The sequence below is a fragment of the Mastigoproctus giganteus genome, chromosome 4, assembly GCF_048544385.1.
Source record: "Mastigoproctus giganteus isolate SK-2022 chromosome 4, ASM4854438v1, whole genome shotgun sequence".
NCBI classification, from domain to species: domain Eukaryota; kingdom Metazoa; phylum Arthropoda; class Arachnida; order Uropygi; family Thelyphonidae; genus Mastigoproctus; species Mastigoproctus giganteus.
In genome coordinates, this window is record NC_143578.1 from 140673160 (window position 1) to 140691525 (window position 18366).

The following is an 18366-nucleotide window of genomic DNA, read 5'->3' on the forward strand; positions in this document are numbered from 1 at the left end:
ATTCTCCCACTCAACTATCCCTTTATCTATAGCAGCAGTTTGCCTCCAATGCCACACTGCTCCAATTTGTGCAGCCGTCTTCCATGTGCAACAGTATCAAAAGCCTTTCTAAGGTCCAAATATATGATATCAAAATTATTCTTTGCATCCAGTTCCTTTGTGACTACATCATCATATCTAATCAAATTGGTCAGACAAGACTTCCCCTTGAAAAACACATGCTGTGTCCGAGCTATAACTGAAGTCTTGTCTAAATGATCCTGCAATGCTTCTTTAACCAGCACCTCCGTAGCCAGGTGGGCAGGAACAGCAGTGCATAGTACATGCTTCTTGATCAGACCGGGGTTCGAGCCCGTGACCACCAAATACGGAGGATGCAAAAAGGTCAAGGAATGACCACCGCATATCCCTGGAGCAATATGGCCTTAGTTGCTAATGCTCCTAAAAAAACCAAATAACAAACAAACGAACAAGCTTTTTTAACTAGTGCCTCTATTAATTTCCCTGGAACAGAAGTCAAACTAACAGGTCTGTAATTACCTGTGTCTCCCTTCAATCCTCCTTTGTGGATTGGAGTCACATTTACACATCTCCAGGCCGTGGGTACCTCCCCTGAGTATTGTTGAAGATAAACATAAGTTTATCTTCAACAATTTCTCTGACACTTTACTCTCAGTTATTTACAAGATTATCTAGTTTACTGCCAATGTTTAATTTATCTCTGGCATTCCCCTTCCTCAGTAACTCCTCATGTGTGAATGTAGATGCAAAATATTCATTTAGTTTGTTAGCTACCTGATGGTTCATCAACATTTCAACCATTGATATCAAGTGAACTAATCTGATTCATCCCCTTTCTTCTAGAGTTTACATAAGTAAAGAGCTCTTTGCTGTTTTTCTTTGCATCCTTTCCCAAAGATTTCTTGTTATCTGCCTTTGCCTGCCTAATCTCATTTGTGACTTGGCTAGAGACCAGTTTATATATATCATATAAGCTTCTGTGTCACCTTTTAATTTACATGTAGTATGATGCATTTTTCTTCTCTGTCACATGTCTAATTATTATTATTATTATTATTAAAATTAGCCATATGGTGCAAGGAACCCGAGGCTTTTGCTGCACCAACCAAAAAAAAAAAAAAATTCTGAGTTACCCCTGAGAGAGAGAGAGAGAGGAGGTGGGGGGCCAGAAATAGAAGGGTATCATGAAGAAACAGAAGAATGATGATATCCAGCTCAGGACCCTGGTGTGCCAAGCCGATACTCACCAGATGTAAGACCGTGGGGATTAGTTCCTCTGACATCCATTTAAGCCTAAATCTTGATTGTTATTGTTTGTTATTTGGTTTTTAGGAGCATTAGCAACTAAGGCCATATTGCTCCAGGATATGCGGTGGTCATTCTCTGACCTTTCCACATCCTCCGTATTTGGTGGTAACGGGCTCGAACCCCGGTCTAATCAAGAAGTGTGTGCTACGCACTGCTGCTCCTTCCCACCTGGTTATGGAGGCGCCCCTAAATCTTGAACAATATTTCTTAGTTGGTATGAAATGCCTAGTAGCTTCTAAGATTAATTCTTTGAATGCTTCCCATTTTGAATTTCCTGTTGGACATCATCAGTTGGTTCCACCGTATAGAATTTAAATATGGTCTCAGACCACCGTAGTCAACTTTGTGAAAGCAAAAGCCCCTCCCTTTTCCCCTGATAGTAGTTACCTCTTTGAGTAAATCCCACTACAGCACACTGTGATCACTGCTACCTAGTGGTTTCTTTATCTGCAGATTCTTGATGCATGAATAATCACAACTGATAATCAGATCAAGAGTATTACTCCTTCTAGTTTCCTCCCAAACATGCTGCTGTAGAAAACAATCATCCAATAAATCTACAAAAGCCTTGCTAGTGTGTAAGTGACCATCCCACAAATTCCAGTGAATATCTGGGAAATTAAAATCTCCCATCTGCACAATTTCTCATTATACTTATCAGATTCATTAGGCATATAACACACCTACTCTCATTTTTTCTTTCCCAGTGCTTATGTCACAGCAAACAGACCGAACATTGCATTGTCCACCAACATAATTGGATGCACTTCCCTAAATTTTGTGATTCTTAATAAACAGCATAACCTTCCCTCTCCCGTCCTGTCCTGTCTATCCTTTCTGTACACATTGTACTTCCCAAATTTCAATTCTGCACTGCTTATATCTGTGTGACACCATGTCTCTTATATCCCAACAATATCTGCCTTTGATGTCTTGACTAGCACTTCATGCTCATCAAATTTATTAACTGTACTCCTAGCTTTGGTGTACATGCAAATATACATGTACCTGTTTCAGCTCTTAGTTACCCTAACACAGCCCATGTTCCACTATGACTCCCAGCAGTCCTGGAAATCCCCCATTGCCTTGCTTTCCAGGCTGCTGCTTAATTGCATTTCAATAGAAGCAGTGCAAGAATCACTTTCACCTCTACCGGGGGTACTGTTAATCTATTAGTCGATGTATCCCCCAAGCTAACAGTTTTTCGACTCACCTAACTCTTCCTCAATAGCATCAGCAAATATTCTTGTACCCTTTCTATTTAAGTGTATCCTATCCCTGTAGAAACAGTCTCTCCTGTTAACAAGCACAGACCTGGCCGAGAAAAATTCTACCCCTTGCGCTTTGCACAATTTTTCCAGTGACAAATTGATCGACAAGGCTCTCATCATATACTCCCTCCTATCATGTCTGGGCAGAATTGGAGACACTTTAAAATTCAACCCTAAGTCATGGCTTTTTTCCTACATTGACCTGTACTTGTTAAGTAATTCAACTGGTCTTCTACTCTTAATTTGCAGTTAATGTGGGACCATTATTTTTTAGGGGCTCCTGTGAGGTGCTTTGCTGCTACCATTGGGTTAAGTACCTGTTAGTCACTGATACACACACGGTAATTATTAACAGTAAGCTAATAATTACCATGAAATTACTTTAACAAATAATGAGTCAGTATCTTCTTTATCATCTGATCTCTTCTTCTCTTTTTTTTTTTTTTTTTTGAGAACAAAGTTCATATAAAATGGTTCCTTCTCTGATATACAGTAGGCACAATGATAAATAACATATTATGATAGATTTCATAATGATCAAAGGTTTCTATATAAAAATTAAACAGTTGGCCTTGTTGTTAAACTTACAAAAGATTTTTCCAAAAATGTTAAGATGGCCATTGCTGATTTCAAATTTGATATATTCGTAAATTAATTATGGCATCGAAATGTCAGACCCAACTAGAATTATTCTGTAAGGTCACGTTGAATAACTTTTGACAAAAGATTATATTTTTATATTTTTGCTGTCAGCTACTGTACTTTTTAATTATAGCATTTGTGACATTAAATGAAAGTAATATGAATCATTTGCTTGCACACTATTGCATAAACAGTTCAGACTAGTGCTTCTGATTAGCCCAAAATCTCTCACTTTTGATTCAGTTGTGTATTCTTGTAATAGTTTGTGTTGTGCTGAACCAAAGCAATAAAACAGGTGCTACCTGTTTTATTTTAAAATATCACAATTTTTTTTTACACAGGGAAAGGGGGTATAATGGAGGAGCATGTACTAGATATTTTTTTTACTTGAAAGTTTTCTGTCAAACCAGCTTTGCCTACTCCACAACTGTAATAAAATAATTTGACATCACTTCTTGAGCCATAATACTATTTTAGATGCCTGTTTCATGTCCATGTATCAATTGATTCATATGGTGTATTTTATAAACATTGTCACATGTGGTTTTATGTCAGATTCCTGTCAAAAAATTAGCAGTGAACTTTACAATTTTAATGAAATTGTAAAGTTCACTGCTAATTAATTAAATCTTAGAAAATAAATTATTTTAGATTGTTATTGCTGATTGTTACACAAGTGAGATATCACAATAAAGTTGTTATAGTCATAACTTGCCAAACCATTATAATATATTTTATCACTGATTTCTCTCATATATGCAGAAGGCATAAGACTTTGTGAATTCCGGAAACTGTCAGGACGTATTTTAAAAACAGTTGATGCTGTTTATCAGGATGTGACCTCACTGGAGGACTGTCGTCAGAAATGTCTTTCTGTTAATTATAGATGTCAATCATTTGATTATGGAAACCCTTCAAATAATGTATGCCGGCTAAGTCACCATACTACAGCTTCTCTCACTCACATTCAAGATCCATACCTTGAAATTCCAGGTGTGACAACATATGAAATATTATCATGCTACAATGGTAAGTAGTATGGTATTTGTATTCTGGTTTAAAATAAAGAAATTAGCCAAATGGTTTTAATTAATAAATTCATTAAATGATTAAAAAATTAAATTCTACACTATATAAAATATTTAAAAAATATTTCCTTTATAAAACAAGAAACTAAATACACATGACAATGTGGTCCATCAAACATAGCTACAAAAAACAATAAAAATGGTATTATTTGAAGATAATAAAGTACTGAAAACTTGAATTGGTATTATTATGTTTATTTCCCAATTGGAAATATGTACATAATGGCATTTTGTGGAATTTTCTTACCACCTCTTCAGTGATTGCAAAGACAGTCACTAGGGATTCATAATATTTTTTTAGTTGAATTAAATAGTAGAATTAGAAGTTTTAGTAAAACAAACTTAGATATAATGTGAAGAATTTTGTTTTAAGGTTAATTTTTAATAATAACAATAATACGTAAATGCTTACCAGGTGTCTTTTTTATATCATGTCACAAATAATCACTTCAGTCACGGGAACTTATTGTTTTGTTTATGAATGAAACATATACACTGAGTGATCACTGAATTGTAACCACCTACCTAATACTTCATAGATCCTCCTTTTGCCCTCAGTACAGCAGCTATCCGATGTGGCCTTGATTCAACAAGATGTCAGTTGTTGTTTGGTTTTTAGGAGCATTAGCAACTAAGGCCATATTGCTCCAGGGATATGCGGTGGTCATTCCCTAACCTTTCCGCATCCTCCATATTTGGTGGCTCACGGGCTCGAACCCCGGTCTAATCAAGAAGCGTGTGCTACGCACTGCTGCTTCTGCCCACCTTGGCTACGGAGGCGACTACAAGATGTCGGAAGCATTGCGGAGGTATGGCCAAGCAAGCTGTGTGTAATGCAGTCAGCAATGCAGGTATGGAGGTGATTGGTGTATTCAGACAACTGATATGTCTTTCCATAGTGTCCCACAAGTGCTCTATGGGATTGAAATTCAGGATTGATATCAGGGGAGTTCGGAGGCCAATTGATATGCTGGAAGCCAACTGTGTTCCTCAAACCAGTCCTGCACAACAAGTGCCCAATGGCTCAGTGCATTGTCGTTTTGGAAGACACCATCGCCATTCGGGAAAAAGTGTAACATAGCGGGGTGTACACCGTCAGCAAGCAGTTGACGATAGCAGAGGCCACTGATATGTTGTTCAACATGCACCAGGGGTCCAAGTTCCTGCCAGTGAAACATGCCCCACACCATACAACCACCTCCAACGGCCTGCACTTTTGATACCATGCATGATGGATCAACAGCCTCATGTTGAAGACACCAAATCCGTACACGACCATCCACGGTGTGGAGTAAATAATGTGACTCAAGAACAGCACACCTTCTTCCAGTCTTCTGATGCCTTGGTGCTCTTTGCACCAGGTGAGTCTTTTATGCCGATGAACCTTTGTTAAGAGAGGATGCCGTAGCAGTCATCTGCTGGTACAGCCCATACGTGCAAGCATGCGATGCATGGTAATGCCAGATATTGTTCCAAGTTGGCCCATGTTGTATTGGGTAGTCAACTCTTCAACAGTGCTGCGCCTGTATGAATTGTAGGATCCGGCACCCACCTCTAACATCAACCTTTTGCTGACCTTTGCAGTTTTGCCGTCAGGTCATTGTTTCACCATTTTGACGCCAGTCCTGGTATACTTTAACTACGGCAGCTCTTGAAACCCCACCAGTTCAGCCATTTGGGAAATTGAGGCACCAGCTCATCGAGCACCCGCAATCCGTCCTTTATCAAAGTCCGATAAATCCTTCCTTTTACCCATCACACTCGGAATTTTACTACCTACTGAACCACTGACACCTTATCTATGCTATGTAGGTCAAGTAACTGTGCACTTTCATACCTCATGTGGTCAGCGGGTTGCATTCAGTTTTCATAGGTGTGGTCATAATTCAGTGATCACTCAGTGTAATCGTTACCAGGTGGTTGGCGGAAAAGAGTTTTATAATCTTGATTACCCCTTGACGTGGGCACTACGTGGTGAGGGCACTTCCCAGTGATGCTTCTGGTCCTCCAGATTTGCATCACTGGGATCCAACACCCACAGCCTAGGTTCCAGGCTAACATCATAGGAATCCCGTGTGTTTGCTGTGCACTGCAACCCATGGAAATTGGGAAAAGGGGATCCTGGTGGTTGATGCGGCCAGCTTCGACACACCACTTTAGCCCCTGCTTTGACAAGACGGGTGGTCCAGGATGGCCCAACTAGGATCAATTGGCTAGTTGGTTTGCCTGCAAGGGTCAGCCGTGTCAATGCCATGCCCCTACCTGCGTGGTCCGAGGGACAGGATTCAGGCTGACCGCGGTGCAGGTATGGTGTCTGGTTAGCCCTGGCATTCCACTCCCAAGTGTATTTATTGCTTCCCAGGTAATGGGCATCCCTTTTGGCTCCATTATGGGTGCGGAGCCCAGGCACTGAACCAATACAAAAAACATTATGAATCCTGATAAACTAATTTCTTCAGGGTCACCAACCTGGTCCCTATCTGAAAATACAGATGGCGAGACAGATAAAGCTAATGCTGCCAAGTGACCCAGAACTGAAATAACATCAGGGCCTATCCCAAGATTTTTAATCATGCATTCTAACAGTGAAAAACCTATTGGGAAAATGTCGCCCTTTTTTATTCAGAAAGTCTTAGAGGGGTTAGCAGGTTCTGTTAAATCAGTTAAGAGGCTTCATTCAGGGGACCTCCTAATTGAAACTAAAAATGACAGGCATTCAGAGCACCTACTCCAAGCAGCATCAATCAGAGGAATACCAATATCACACTCAATTCATCGAGAGGTGTCATTTCAGAGTGGGACGCTCTCGAGGTTACTGAGGAGGAAATGTGCTCTGAACTAAAGCCACAGGGAGTGATTGCTGTTAAGAGAATTTCTGCGCATAGCGACAGGAAACTTCTTACTACTAGAAACATTTTCCCAAAAAAGAAAAAATCCAAGACTGACAAAATTAAGCCCTCAGCACCTCAGAAGCCACCTGATGGAACCACCAAAATAATGGCTAAATTCCTAAATGTCATGGATTTCGTCAAAGCCTCCGTAGCCAGGTGGGCAGGAGGAGCAGCAGTGCGTAGCACACGCTTCTTGATTAGACCGGGGTTCGAGCCCGTCACCACCAAATACGGAGGATGCGGAAAGGTCAGGGAATGACCACCGCATATCCCGGAGCAATATGACCTTAGTTGCTAATGCTCCTAAAACCAAATAACAATAACAATATCCCTGGAGCAATATGGCCTTAATTGCTAATGCTCCTAAAAACCAAATAACAACAGATTCCGGCAAATTACTGATGACATCAAGGCACTCATGCAAAAGCACAAGCCAGCTTGCTTTTGCATACAGGGGACTTCTTTAAAGGCAAACAATGACCCCACAATGCATAACATTGCCATCATTCTTAACGACAGAATTTTGGATGGTCCTACACATGGGTTGCGCCTCCGTAGTCAGGTGGGCAGGAGCAGCAGTGTGTAGCACACACTTCTTGATTAGAACGGGGTTCGAGCCTGTGACCGCCAAATACGGAGAATGTGGAAAGGTCAGGGAATGACCACCGCATATCCCCGGAGCAATATGGCCTTAGTTGCTAATGCTCCTAAAACCCAAATAACAACAACCTACTCATGGAGGAATCACAATCCTCATGGGCAACCAATCCCCCTTTCTGCCTTTGCAATTTACAACTGGCATTGAGGCTGTAGCAATTCACCTTACTATGGGGTTCTTATTAACTCTCTGCTCTGTTTATTTTCCACCTGGCATTGTCATCCGTCAGAAAGACATTGATTATGTCATGCAATTACCTTCCCCTTGCTTAATTCTTGGGGATTTTAATGGACATAACACTCTGTGGGGTAGAGCTAAGATAAATGGAAGGGGATGAGTCATAGAGCATATGCTCACTGAGAATGAACTCTTCCTTCTAAATGTGGGAACAAACACATTCTTCCACATGCCTACCCATACGTACTCTGCCATTCATCTTTCTGTCTGCACCCCTTCTCTCCTTTCTTCACTTGCTTGGGAGGTGGAGTGACCCCATATGAAAGTGATCACTTCCCCGTGATAACCACCCTAACTAGTGGTAGACCATATCTGCCATATAGTTTACCTTGGTGGAAGATTGATCAGCTGGAATACCTTTCAACATCTGGCAAATCTTTGACGTGTATGTATGTGTACCCTGTCTATGGTGGCTCCCAGACTAATGTCCATCACCACCTAATGTCACCCTCCATAGCCAGGTGGGAAGGAGCAGTAGTGCGTATCACATGCTTCTTGATTAGACCGGAGTTCGAGCCCGTCACCACCAAATACGAAAGATGCGGAAAGGTCAGGGAATGACCACCGCATATCCTGGAGCAATATGGCCTTAGTTACTAATGCTCCTAAAAACCAAAAAAACCAACAAAAAAACCTAATGTCACTGTGATGAAATACAGAAACTCTATAAAATGGGCCTGAAGTGTGGTTAATGAATGTATATGTAGTGTTGTGAATGTTCTGTAGTATGTGTTGTGAGTCAGGCCTCTTTGCCACCAGGGAGCAGCCATCACCTGGACAACTGCTGCCCAGTGCCTGTCCTCGGCACATGGAGCTGTTTCCTGTATTTTATTGCATCCACTGGAGGCAATAAAATACAGGAAAACCAGTGGATACATTAACTCTGTACTCAGGTTGCCAAGTTCTGAATACCTCACTATCTTAACTATGGGCCTTTTCCACTGTCAGTGCACAATGCACAAAATCCCACATCCATAGGAGGCAGTGTACCTGTGGCTATACCTGTGGATGCCAGCGAAATTCCTGTAACTATAGACTAAAATAATTCAAAAATTCCTGACATTTTGTCAAAGGAAATCCAACAACACTTCAAAAAAAAAAAAAAAAATGGAAAGCACAAACATACAATATAAACTTATATACAAAGTTTCCTCTTCAAGTTACTCATTACTCTTAATGTATTTACAATGTCACATCAGATGTTCCTTCCACCTCTAGCACAGTAGTTGAATCAAATTGTTTCTTCTATTCCAATTTTAGGATTATATTTGTACATCTTATAGAACTATGGCAGGTTTAGTCTCCAAAATTTTTACTTTTACATTCTTCAGGAACCTTGTTTCTAACAGTGTAGAAAACTTGAGAGTTCATACAATCATGCTATCCATGTGTGCTCTTCTAAATATCTCAACAGTTACCACCACTTTTCAACACAAGTTTGACTCTAATCACCTGTAACTTGAAGGCGCAGTAGTTCCAACAGTATTTCCACAATGTTTTCAAATTTTACAAATTATATCAAATGCCATTGTGTCACATTTTTAGGTTATTCAAAATTTTATGTCACACAAAGAAGCCTCTCCTTGCATTCTGTTAAAAGCCAGCTATAAGTGAATATTCAATCATTAACCTCTGAGGTGAAACTGTAGAGTAACACATCCAGCTGAATCATCTTAGCCAGATATGTATATCTTCAATATTTAAGTTCATTCAACCATCATGAATAGAAATTGGATTAAATTAAATACTATCTCTTTTTTAGTCTTCAGTATGTCACCATACAAACTATCACTGGTTTATAACAAACTGTTCAGCAAGCAGGATTAAAAAAAATAATAATAATAACAATCTGTAATTTTTAACTTTCTGTAAATAAAAATGGCGGAGGAAAAGAAGGGTAAATCCTCAATGTGACAAATGTAGCCCCAAACTCAAGGAAAGGGAACAACTATTGACTTATCTTGTACCTACCATTTGGGATCTTAGTTCAAGTTTCTTGAGAAACACTTTAGTCGAAAAATCTTGGAAGGGGTCAAAATTTCTGGACCACCCACAAGCAGGTGAACAAGTAGGTTTATTTAATGAAAAAACTTTCTAGCCTACAGGCCAGTAAGGTTCCTGGGGTTGATGGCATATTATAATTTTTAGTGTTTCTCACCAACCATTGAAGTAAAAACGAAAACCACTGTTGAGGAAGAAGGCAGAAGCCTTTGAAAGCTTCAGTTATTTTAGTGCTTTTAATCTAGTATATTTTATTGCATTTTAATTCAGTATTTTATTATCATTTTAATTGTACATTCACTGTAAATTACATTTGTTTTATTCTATCCTAATTCAGTATTTCATTATCAGTAACATTTTGTATAATCGTATTTTGTTGATCTACTGTAAATTTATTGTAAATTCAAACATAAACTTTTTAAGATTTTGGTTTTCATTTTTACTTCAGTGGTTGGTGAGAAACACTAAAAATTATAGTATGAATATACCCAACCCCAGAGGCCTATTTTAAGGAGTTGATGGCATATACCTTATAATCTTAAGGGAGGTGGCAAGTCAGTGCATTGAAACATTGAGGCTAATTATGAGAGCATCACTGGACTTGGGAGTGATTCCATTGGATTGGAAAAGTGCCAGTGTATCTCCAATACATAAGGGCGGTTTTAAGAGTGAAGTGGGAAATTACTGGCAGGTTAGTCTAACTTCAGTAGTAGGGAAATCATGGAGACAGTGATAAAGGGTGGAATTCAGGATCATTTAGATAGCAATGGAATTCTGAAGGATACCCAGCATGGTTTTGTAAAGGGAAAATCGTATTTAACTAATCTGGTTTGGTTAGTTATTTTGACAGGGTCACTCATGAGCTGGATTTGGGGAATAATTTTGACATTGTTATTTGGATTTTGGCAAAGCATTTGACTGCCCCACATGAGCTATTATTTTATAAGCTGGAATCACAGGGAAAATCCTTAGGTAGACAGCTGGATGGCTTCAAAGCAGGTTTTAGAGCATATGCGATAAATAGTTATACCTCAGATTGGGTTGATGTAAGAAGTGGGGTTCCCCAAGAATTAGTATTAGGACCACTGTTGTTTTTACTTCAGTGGTTGATTTTCATAAATGACATGGATAAAAGGATAGAGGAAGTCATATCTAAATTTACAGATGATGTAAAGATTGGTAGAGTAGTTAATGATCACCACCAAGCATACCCACCAAGCAGAGCTTCTTCAGAGTGACCTAGATAAACTTCAGGGATGGTCAGAAAAATTGCAGCTATGCTTTAATCCAGCAAAGTGTAAGGTATTGCACCTGGGAACAGTAAGCCCAATATAAATTATACAATTGGTGGAGTTGAACTAAAGCCGGTAGTGGAGGAAAGGGACTTGGGTATCACAATATGGTCGGACATGAAATTCTCCAAGCATTGTAGACTGGTTGCAAGGAAGGCCCATGGTGGCCTATCAATGATTTATCAAACAATTGCAAGTAAAGATAAGGATGTCATAATCCCATTATGACGTCCTTATTGTTAGGCTATTGTTAGACCACACTTGGAATACTGTTTTCAAGTATGGAGATCAGTGGTGAGCTATAGTGGGCTCGCGAGAGCCCATTGTTATTTTTTTTGAAAATATGCAACATATGAAAATATGACAAACGGGCATATATTTTTCGGAGAAGTGAGTGATTCATGTCTTCCAGTAAATTTCTCCTGTCTATGTTTACATGGTCACAGTAGCTGAATATCCATGTGATTCCGACATTTTGCACAGTATTCAAAGAACTAGCGACAGTAGCAAAGTGGAGGGGGAAGGAGATTGAGGCAACTAAGATATTATATAAACTGTAAGAAGATGAAATGCTTGCAGATTTCGAAATTTTGTCCAGCCTTTCACTGTGTAGAAAATGTTCTAAAATATGATGGCATACGGGCAGTAATTAAAAAAAAAAAAAAAATATCACCAGTCTCCAAAAAACTAGCACGAATTAAGGATGATTGCTAAAAAACTTGATGTGGAGACTATAAAGATCGGTCGTGTGTTCGGGCCACAATGAACAGCTTGTAGCTTGCAGATGGCAATTGTGGGTTGGAGGAATTATCCCTCTTTGTGCAAACATTTTGAACTGGAAATATGCCAGATTATTAAATCGACTTTTAAATTTGGAACTTCTTAACCATTTAGCACTAATGATCGACATCCTGCAGGAGCTCTCTTACCTTTCAGAAGCTTTACATATTCACTATGTAAAAGCAGTTAAATTAATTATTTGAACTATCAATGCTATTGCTAATTTGAAAAATTCTGAAGGAAATTATGAAGATAATATTGAGAGCATGTTGCAGTGGAAAGAATTTGAAGGAATCAAAATTGAAAGTAAAAAAATTAGCATTAGTAGAGGCATATGATGCAAGAAAGCAAGCTTATGCAGTATCAGCCAAAAAAAAAAAAAAAAAAACACTTCCATTTCACCCCTCCGTTCGTTCGAAATACCTGTCCAGCTGAGCCTTAAATTTATTTAAGCTATCAACTTCCACAACAAGGGATGGAAGCCTGTTCCACCAACCAACTACCCGCTGGTTAAAGGCAAATTTCTGCACATCTATCCTACATCTGTCTTTCCTCAATCTGAATTTATGCCCTCTCAGGTGATTATTCTGAGCAAGAGGAAGAATCCCATTGGCATTGAGCATGCTCAAACCATTCAGGTCTTTATACACCTCTATCAGATCACCTCGCCGGTGCTTAGTCTCCAGACACTGTAATTTGAAAAACAAACCTTTCTTCGTAAGAGCAACCCTTTGTTCCATTCACTAATCTTGTTGCCCTTCTCTGTACTCGTTCTAGCAGCTCTACCTCCTTCTTGAAATGAAGCCTCCAGACCTGTATACAGTACTCAAGGTGTGGCCTGACCATTGCCTTATATAAGGGAATAATCACCTCCTTATCCCTGATAGAAAAATTCCTGCATATCATTGACAAGACATAATGAGCTACTCTTGCAGCCTGTCTGCACTGCTCAGAGAACTTCATATCTGCCTGCACAACCACCCGCCCAGGTCATTTTCATTCTCTACCACTGTCAGTGTAGTACCACAGAGTTAATACGTTGCTCTGGGGTTGCTGTTTCCCATATGTAGTACCTTACATTTGTCAGTGTTTAACTTCATTTGCCACCTCTCAGCCCATCTGCTGAACCTTTCCAGATCCTGTTGCAGCAGCATAGCATCAGTAGTGTCCTTAACAACCCTGCCAACCTTTGTATCATCTGAAAACTTTGACATTAAGCTTGATATACCATCATCAATATCATTTATAAATACAGAAAACAATAATGGACCCAACACTGAACCCCGAGGGATTCCACTAATAACATTAGTCCACGATGAGCAGTGTCCATTGGTTACCACTTTCTGTCTTCTCCCCCTCAACCATCCCTTTATCCATAGCAGCAATTTGCCTCCAGTGCCACACTGCTCCAATTTGTGCAGCAGTCTTCCATGTGCAACCGTCTCAAAAGTCTTTCTAAGATCCAAATATATAATATCAAAGATATTCCCTTCATCCAGTTGTTTTGTGACTGCATCATAGTATCCAATCAAATTGGTCAGGCAAGACTTTCCCTTAACAAAACCATGCTGTGTCCGAGCTATAACTGAAGTCTTGTCGAGATGATCCTGTAGTGCTTCTTTAACCAGTGCCTCCATTAATTTTTCTGGAAGAGAAGTTAAACTCACAGGTCTATAATTACTTGTGTCAGCCTTTGATCCTCTTTTGTGAATTGGGTTCACATTTGCACATCGCCAGTCTATGGGTACCTCCCCTGAGTCCAAGGAAGCTCTCATAATTGTGATTTGTTTACTTCCTTTGCTGCCTCCTTTAATATAACTCGATAGATCCCATCCATCCATGTTTATCTTCAACAATTTCTCCTCCACTTTACTCTCAGTTATTACAAGATTATCTAGCTTACTGCCAGAGTTGAATACACCTCTGGCATTCCCCTCACTGAATAACTCCTTATGTGTGAATGTCGATGCAAAATATTCATTTAGTTTGTTAGCCACCTGAGCAGGATCATCAACGCTTGAACCATCGATATCAAGTGGACCAATCTGATTCATTCGAGGTGAGCGGACGCGCTTAGACAGGGCTCCTCAGTTAAATGGTCTACTTTTGGATAGTGCTTTTAAATATTTGATTTATTTAGATATTGTTGGATTATTTTGTTATAGGTTTTCCTGTAACTGTTTGATTTTAATAATATTATAGATATAATTTTTTAAAGTTACTTTCATTGATATTTATTTAACTTTATAATGGTAGTTATGAGATCTGCCCTAAACACGTCACAGGTTATCGTGACTCACATGGAAATAGCAGATGGCGATTTACGAGTGAGTAATGATTTAATCCGTTGTGGAACCTGTGGAATGTTTTCCAAGGTCGACCTGGTGACTAATCCTACCTCACCTGGGGATTCTTTTCTTTGTGATTGATGTAAGGAGTGCACCGATCTTAAATTACAATTTGTTGCACTGATGGAAAAATTTGAGTCCCTGAAAAAACAAGTGCTTGCCCTCGAAAATAATGCATCTGGGAGCTCGTCAGGGACTCAAAACTCCAGCAATCTACCAAGTGATGCACACCCGATTCGAGCCTCAAAACAGAAAAACCAATTGCAAACTATTCTGGTTAAAAAGGACATTGTTTTATTAGGAGACTCCATTGTCAGGGAAACGGGGAATATATTTTGTAATAAGGATAGGTGGAGCAGAACCAGGGTATGTCTGCCGGGAGCAACTATTGATGATGTCACCAACAGATTGTCAGATTTTAAAGGGGGTAAAGAAAATATTATTATTCATGTGGGGACAAATGATATTAAACGTACACGATCTGACGATTTGTTGGAAAAATACAGGACCATGCTGAGGAAATGTCGCGAGCTAGACCATAATGTCTGTGTGTCTGCAATTCTGCCCAGATACGATAGGAGGGATTATATGTTAAGAGCCTTGTGGATTAACTCAAGACTTTAGGGGGTAAATTTCTATCAGCATGGCCCACACTTGTAAGTAGAAGGAATTTGTTTTGTAGAGACGGGATACACTTAAACAAAGGTGGTGCAAACGTTTTTGCCAGTATTATTGAGGATACCTTAAAGGTTCAGGGAAACTGCTAGTTAGGGGGGGATGTGGGTAATACTGACACGCGTTTATCTGATAATATTGGTGAATGTAACTCTTGCACATACCTTAAGAGTTCTTATCTGTTACCCCAACTGGACGTATTATCTAGATGTTCTGAGGGCAAAGACGTTTCACGTGAGCGGGTAGCTAATATCAGGGAAGAGAGCCTAAAAAACTTCAAGGGTTGTTAAATATACAAGAACAGTAAGTCTTAATTGTTTATACAGTAACGTTAGAAGTGTCGTCAATAAAATGAGCGAATTCGAACTGCTGGTTAAAACAAGTAACAGGGACATAATAGGGCTTACAGAGACGTGGTGCCACCCGGAAATTGGGGATGATGAGTTTCAGTATGGCTTGTATAATGTATTTAGGAAGGATAGGTTAGATAGAAGGGGTGGTGGGGTAATGCTTCTTATCAGAAGCAGCCTGAGTGTGACGATAGCTTTCCCGGATTCAGACATTTCACATGCTAGTATAGAGTCTGTATGGTGTGAGATAGTTGGAAACAAAGGTATAATGCGAGTAGGAGTAATCTACAGACCAGGTGATTGTGAAGATTATGACAAAAGCCTCTACATGCAAATGGAATGGGCAAGTAAGCGTCAATGCCTTATTATGGGTGATATCAGTTTGCCTCTAATTGATTGGAGTAAATGGGAAGGAAACTCGACATGGGGAACAAAATTTTTAAATCATCTAGATGACTGTTATTTGTATCAACATGTCAGGGAAAGTACTAGAGAAAAGAATATCCTAGACCTCATCATCACACATGAATCAGATGACATAACAGGGCTGACAGTAGAGGAACCAGTAGCAGGAAGTGATCACGGAGTTCTACAGTGGATGATGACGAGAGAGGTAGCAGAAGTAAAAGGCAAAGGAATGGGTTTTAATTTCAGAAAAGTAAATTACGATGCCTTAATGTACTACATGGCCTCTATTAACTGGGCAGATATCACGCAGAGAATGAATACAATTGAACTGTGGTACGCTTTTAAAACATTAATCACAGATGCCTTGAATGCGTATATACCATTAAAAAAAATACTCCACGAGAAGGGTTCCAAGTTGGATGAATAGTGAAGTTGCCACATTACTTGAGCAGAAAAAGGTGGCATGGAAAGGTTAAAGAGCAATAGAGCCACAGAAAAGGTTCGACAGGCAAAGGCAGTTTATGAGAAATCACTAGCAAACAGAGCAAAGAGGGGGGATAAAGAATTCTTCACATATATAAATGCCAAGAAGAGCAGGACAAACCAGATCGGACCTTTACGTAAGGGAAAGGGGATAGTAATAAATACACCAGCTGCCGTTGCAGATGAACTCAACAGTTATTTTGCATCGATATTTACAAATGAAAAGCCTTTTGTGGCAATGGGAAATTGTGGGAGCGAAGTTAAAAAATATGTAATTAATGATATTGAAATTTCGCAAGATTATTTAATGAAAAAACTTTCGAGCCTACAGACCAGTAAGGCTCCTAGAATTGATGGAATTTACCCTATAATCCTTAAGAGAGGCGGCAAGCTGGTGCATTGAACCATTGAGGCTAATTATGCGAGCATCACTAGACTCCGGGGAGATTCCCTTGGATTGGAAAAGTGCAAATGCATCTCCCATACATAACGGTGGCTCTAAAAGTGAAGTTGGAAATTATCGACCTGTCAGTCTGACTTCGTAGTAGGGAAAATCATGGAGGCAATGATCAAGGGTAGAATTCAGGATCATTTGGATCGAATTGAAATTCTCAAGGATACTCAGCATGGTTTTGTAAAGGGAGAATCATGTTTAACAAATCTGGTTCGCTATTTCGAAATGGTCACTCACGAGCTGGATTTAGGGAATAATTTTGACATTGTTTATTTAGATTTCAGCAAAGATTTTGACTCAGTCCCACATGAGCGGCTGCTTTATAAGCTGGAACAGGTTGGAATCACTGGGAAAATCCTTAGATGGATAGAAGGATGGCTTCAGGGCAGGAGGCAGAGGGTTGTGATAAATGGCTATTCCTCAGATTGGGTTGATGAAAGAAGTGGGGTGCCCCAAGGATCAGTATTAGGACCACTGTTGTTTTTAATTTTCATAAACGACATTGATGAAGGGATAGAGGGCGTGATGTCTAAATTTGCAGATGATGTTAAAATTGGTAGAGTAGTTAATGATCACTGTCAAGCTGAGCTTCTTCAGAGAGACCTAGATAGACTTCAGGAATGGTCAGAAAAATGGCAGCTGTGCTTCAATCCAACAAAGTGTAAGGTATTACACCTAGGAAACAGTAATCCCAAAAAAACTTATTCACTTGGTGGAGTTCAACTAAACCCAGTACTGGAAGAAAGGGACTTGGGTGTTACGATACGGTCAGACAGAAATTCTCTGAGCATTGTAAACAGGTTGCAAGGAAGGCCCATGGCGTATCGATGGTCTATCGAACTTTTGCAAGTACAGATAGGGACGTGATAATCCCATTATATAAGGCTTATGTTAGACCACACTTGGAATACTGTGTTCAAGTATGGAGACCGCACCTAAAGAAAGACATCGAGCTTCTTGAAAGGGTGCAAAGAAGGGTAACTCGCCTTGTGAGATCGGCAAAAGGGCGTCCTTATGAAGAAAGACTTTGAATATGTGGGTTGCAGAGTTTGGAAACTAGACACTTAAGAGAAAATTTGATTGAGGTGTTTAAGGCTCTGAGAGGCATCAGTAAAATGAATGAGGACAAAATTTTCAAGATTATAAATGATGCTAGAACTAGGGGACATAAATTCAAGTTACGGGGGGGAAATGTTTAGATTGGACTGCAGGAAGTTTTATTTTAGCCAGTGAGTTATAAATTACTGGAATAAGTTGCCTTCATGGGTGGTAGAGGCCGACAGTTTGGGGAAATTGAAAGGTCATCTGGATAGTACTTTCGGGTAAGGGAAGCGCATAGGATGATAGGTTTAATTTCCTTTTTTTTTTTTTTTTAATTAATTATTATTATTTAGTTATTTATTTAGTTTATTTTATTTATTTTTTTTTTGTTTTTATCATTGTTTTGTTCGGATTTTTT

General features: G+C 39.4%; 1 protein-coding gene across 1 annotated transcript in view; it reads left to right on the forward strand.

Moving 5' to 3' along the window:
- The window catches only part of LOC150087100 (uncharacterized), a 449565-nt gene that overhangs the window by 27544 nt on the left and 403655 nt on the right, over positions 1–18366 (forward strand). Inside the window, exon 3 of the mRNA XM_090372375.1 lies at positions 4005–4271. Within this exon, the coding sequence (XP_090228501.1) occupies positions 4005–4271 (267 nt within the window). The remainder of the gene's footprint in view (positions 1–4004; positions 4272–18366) is intronic.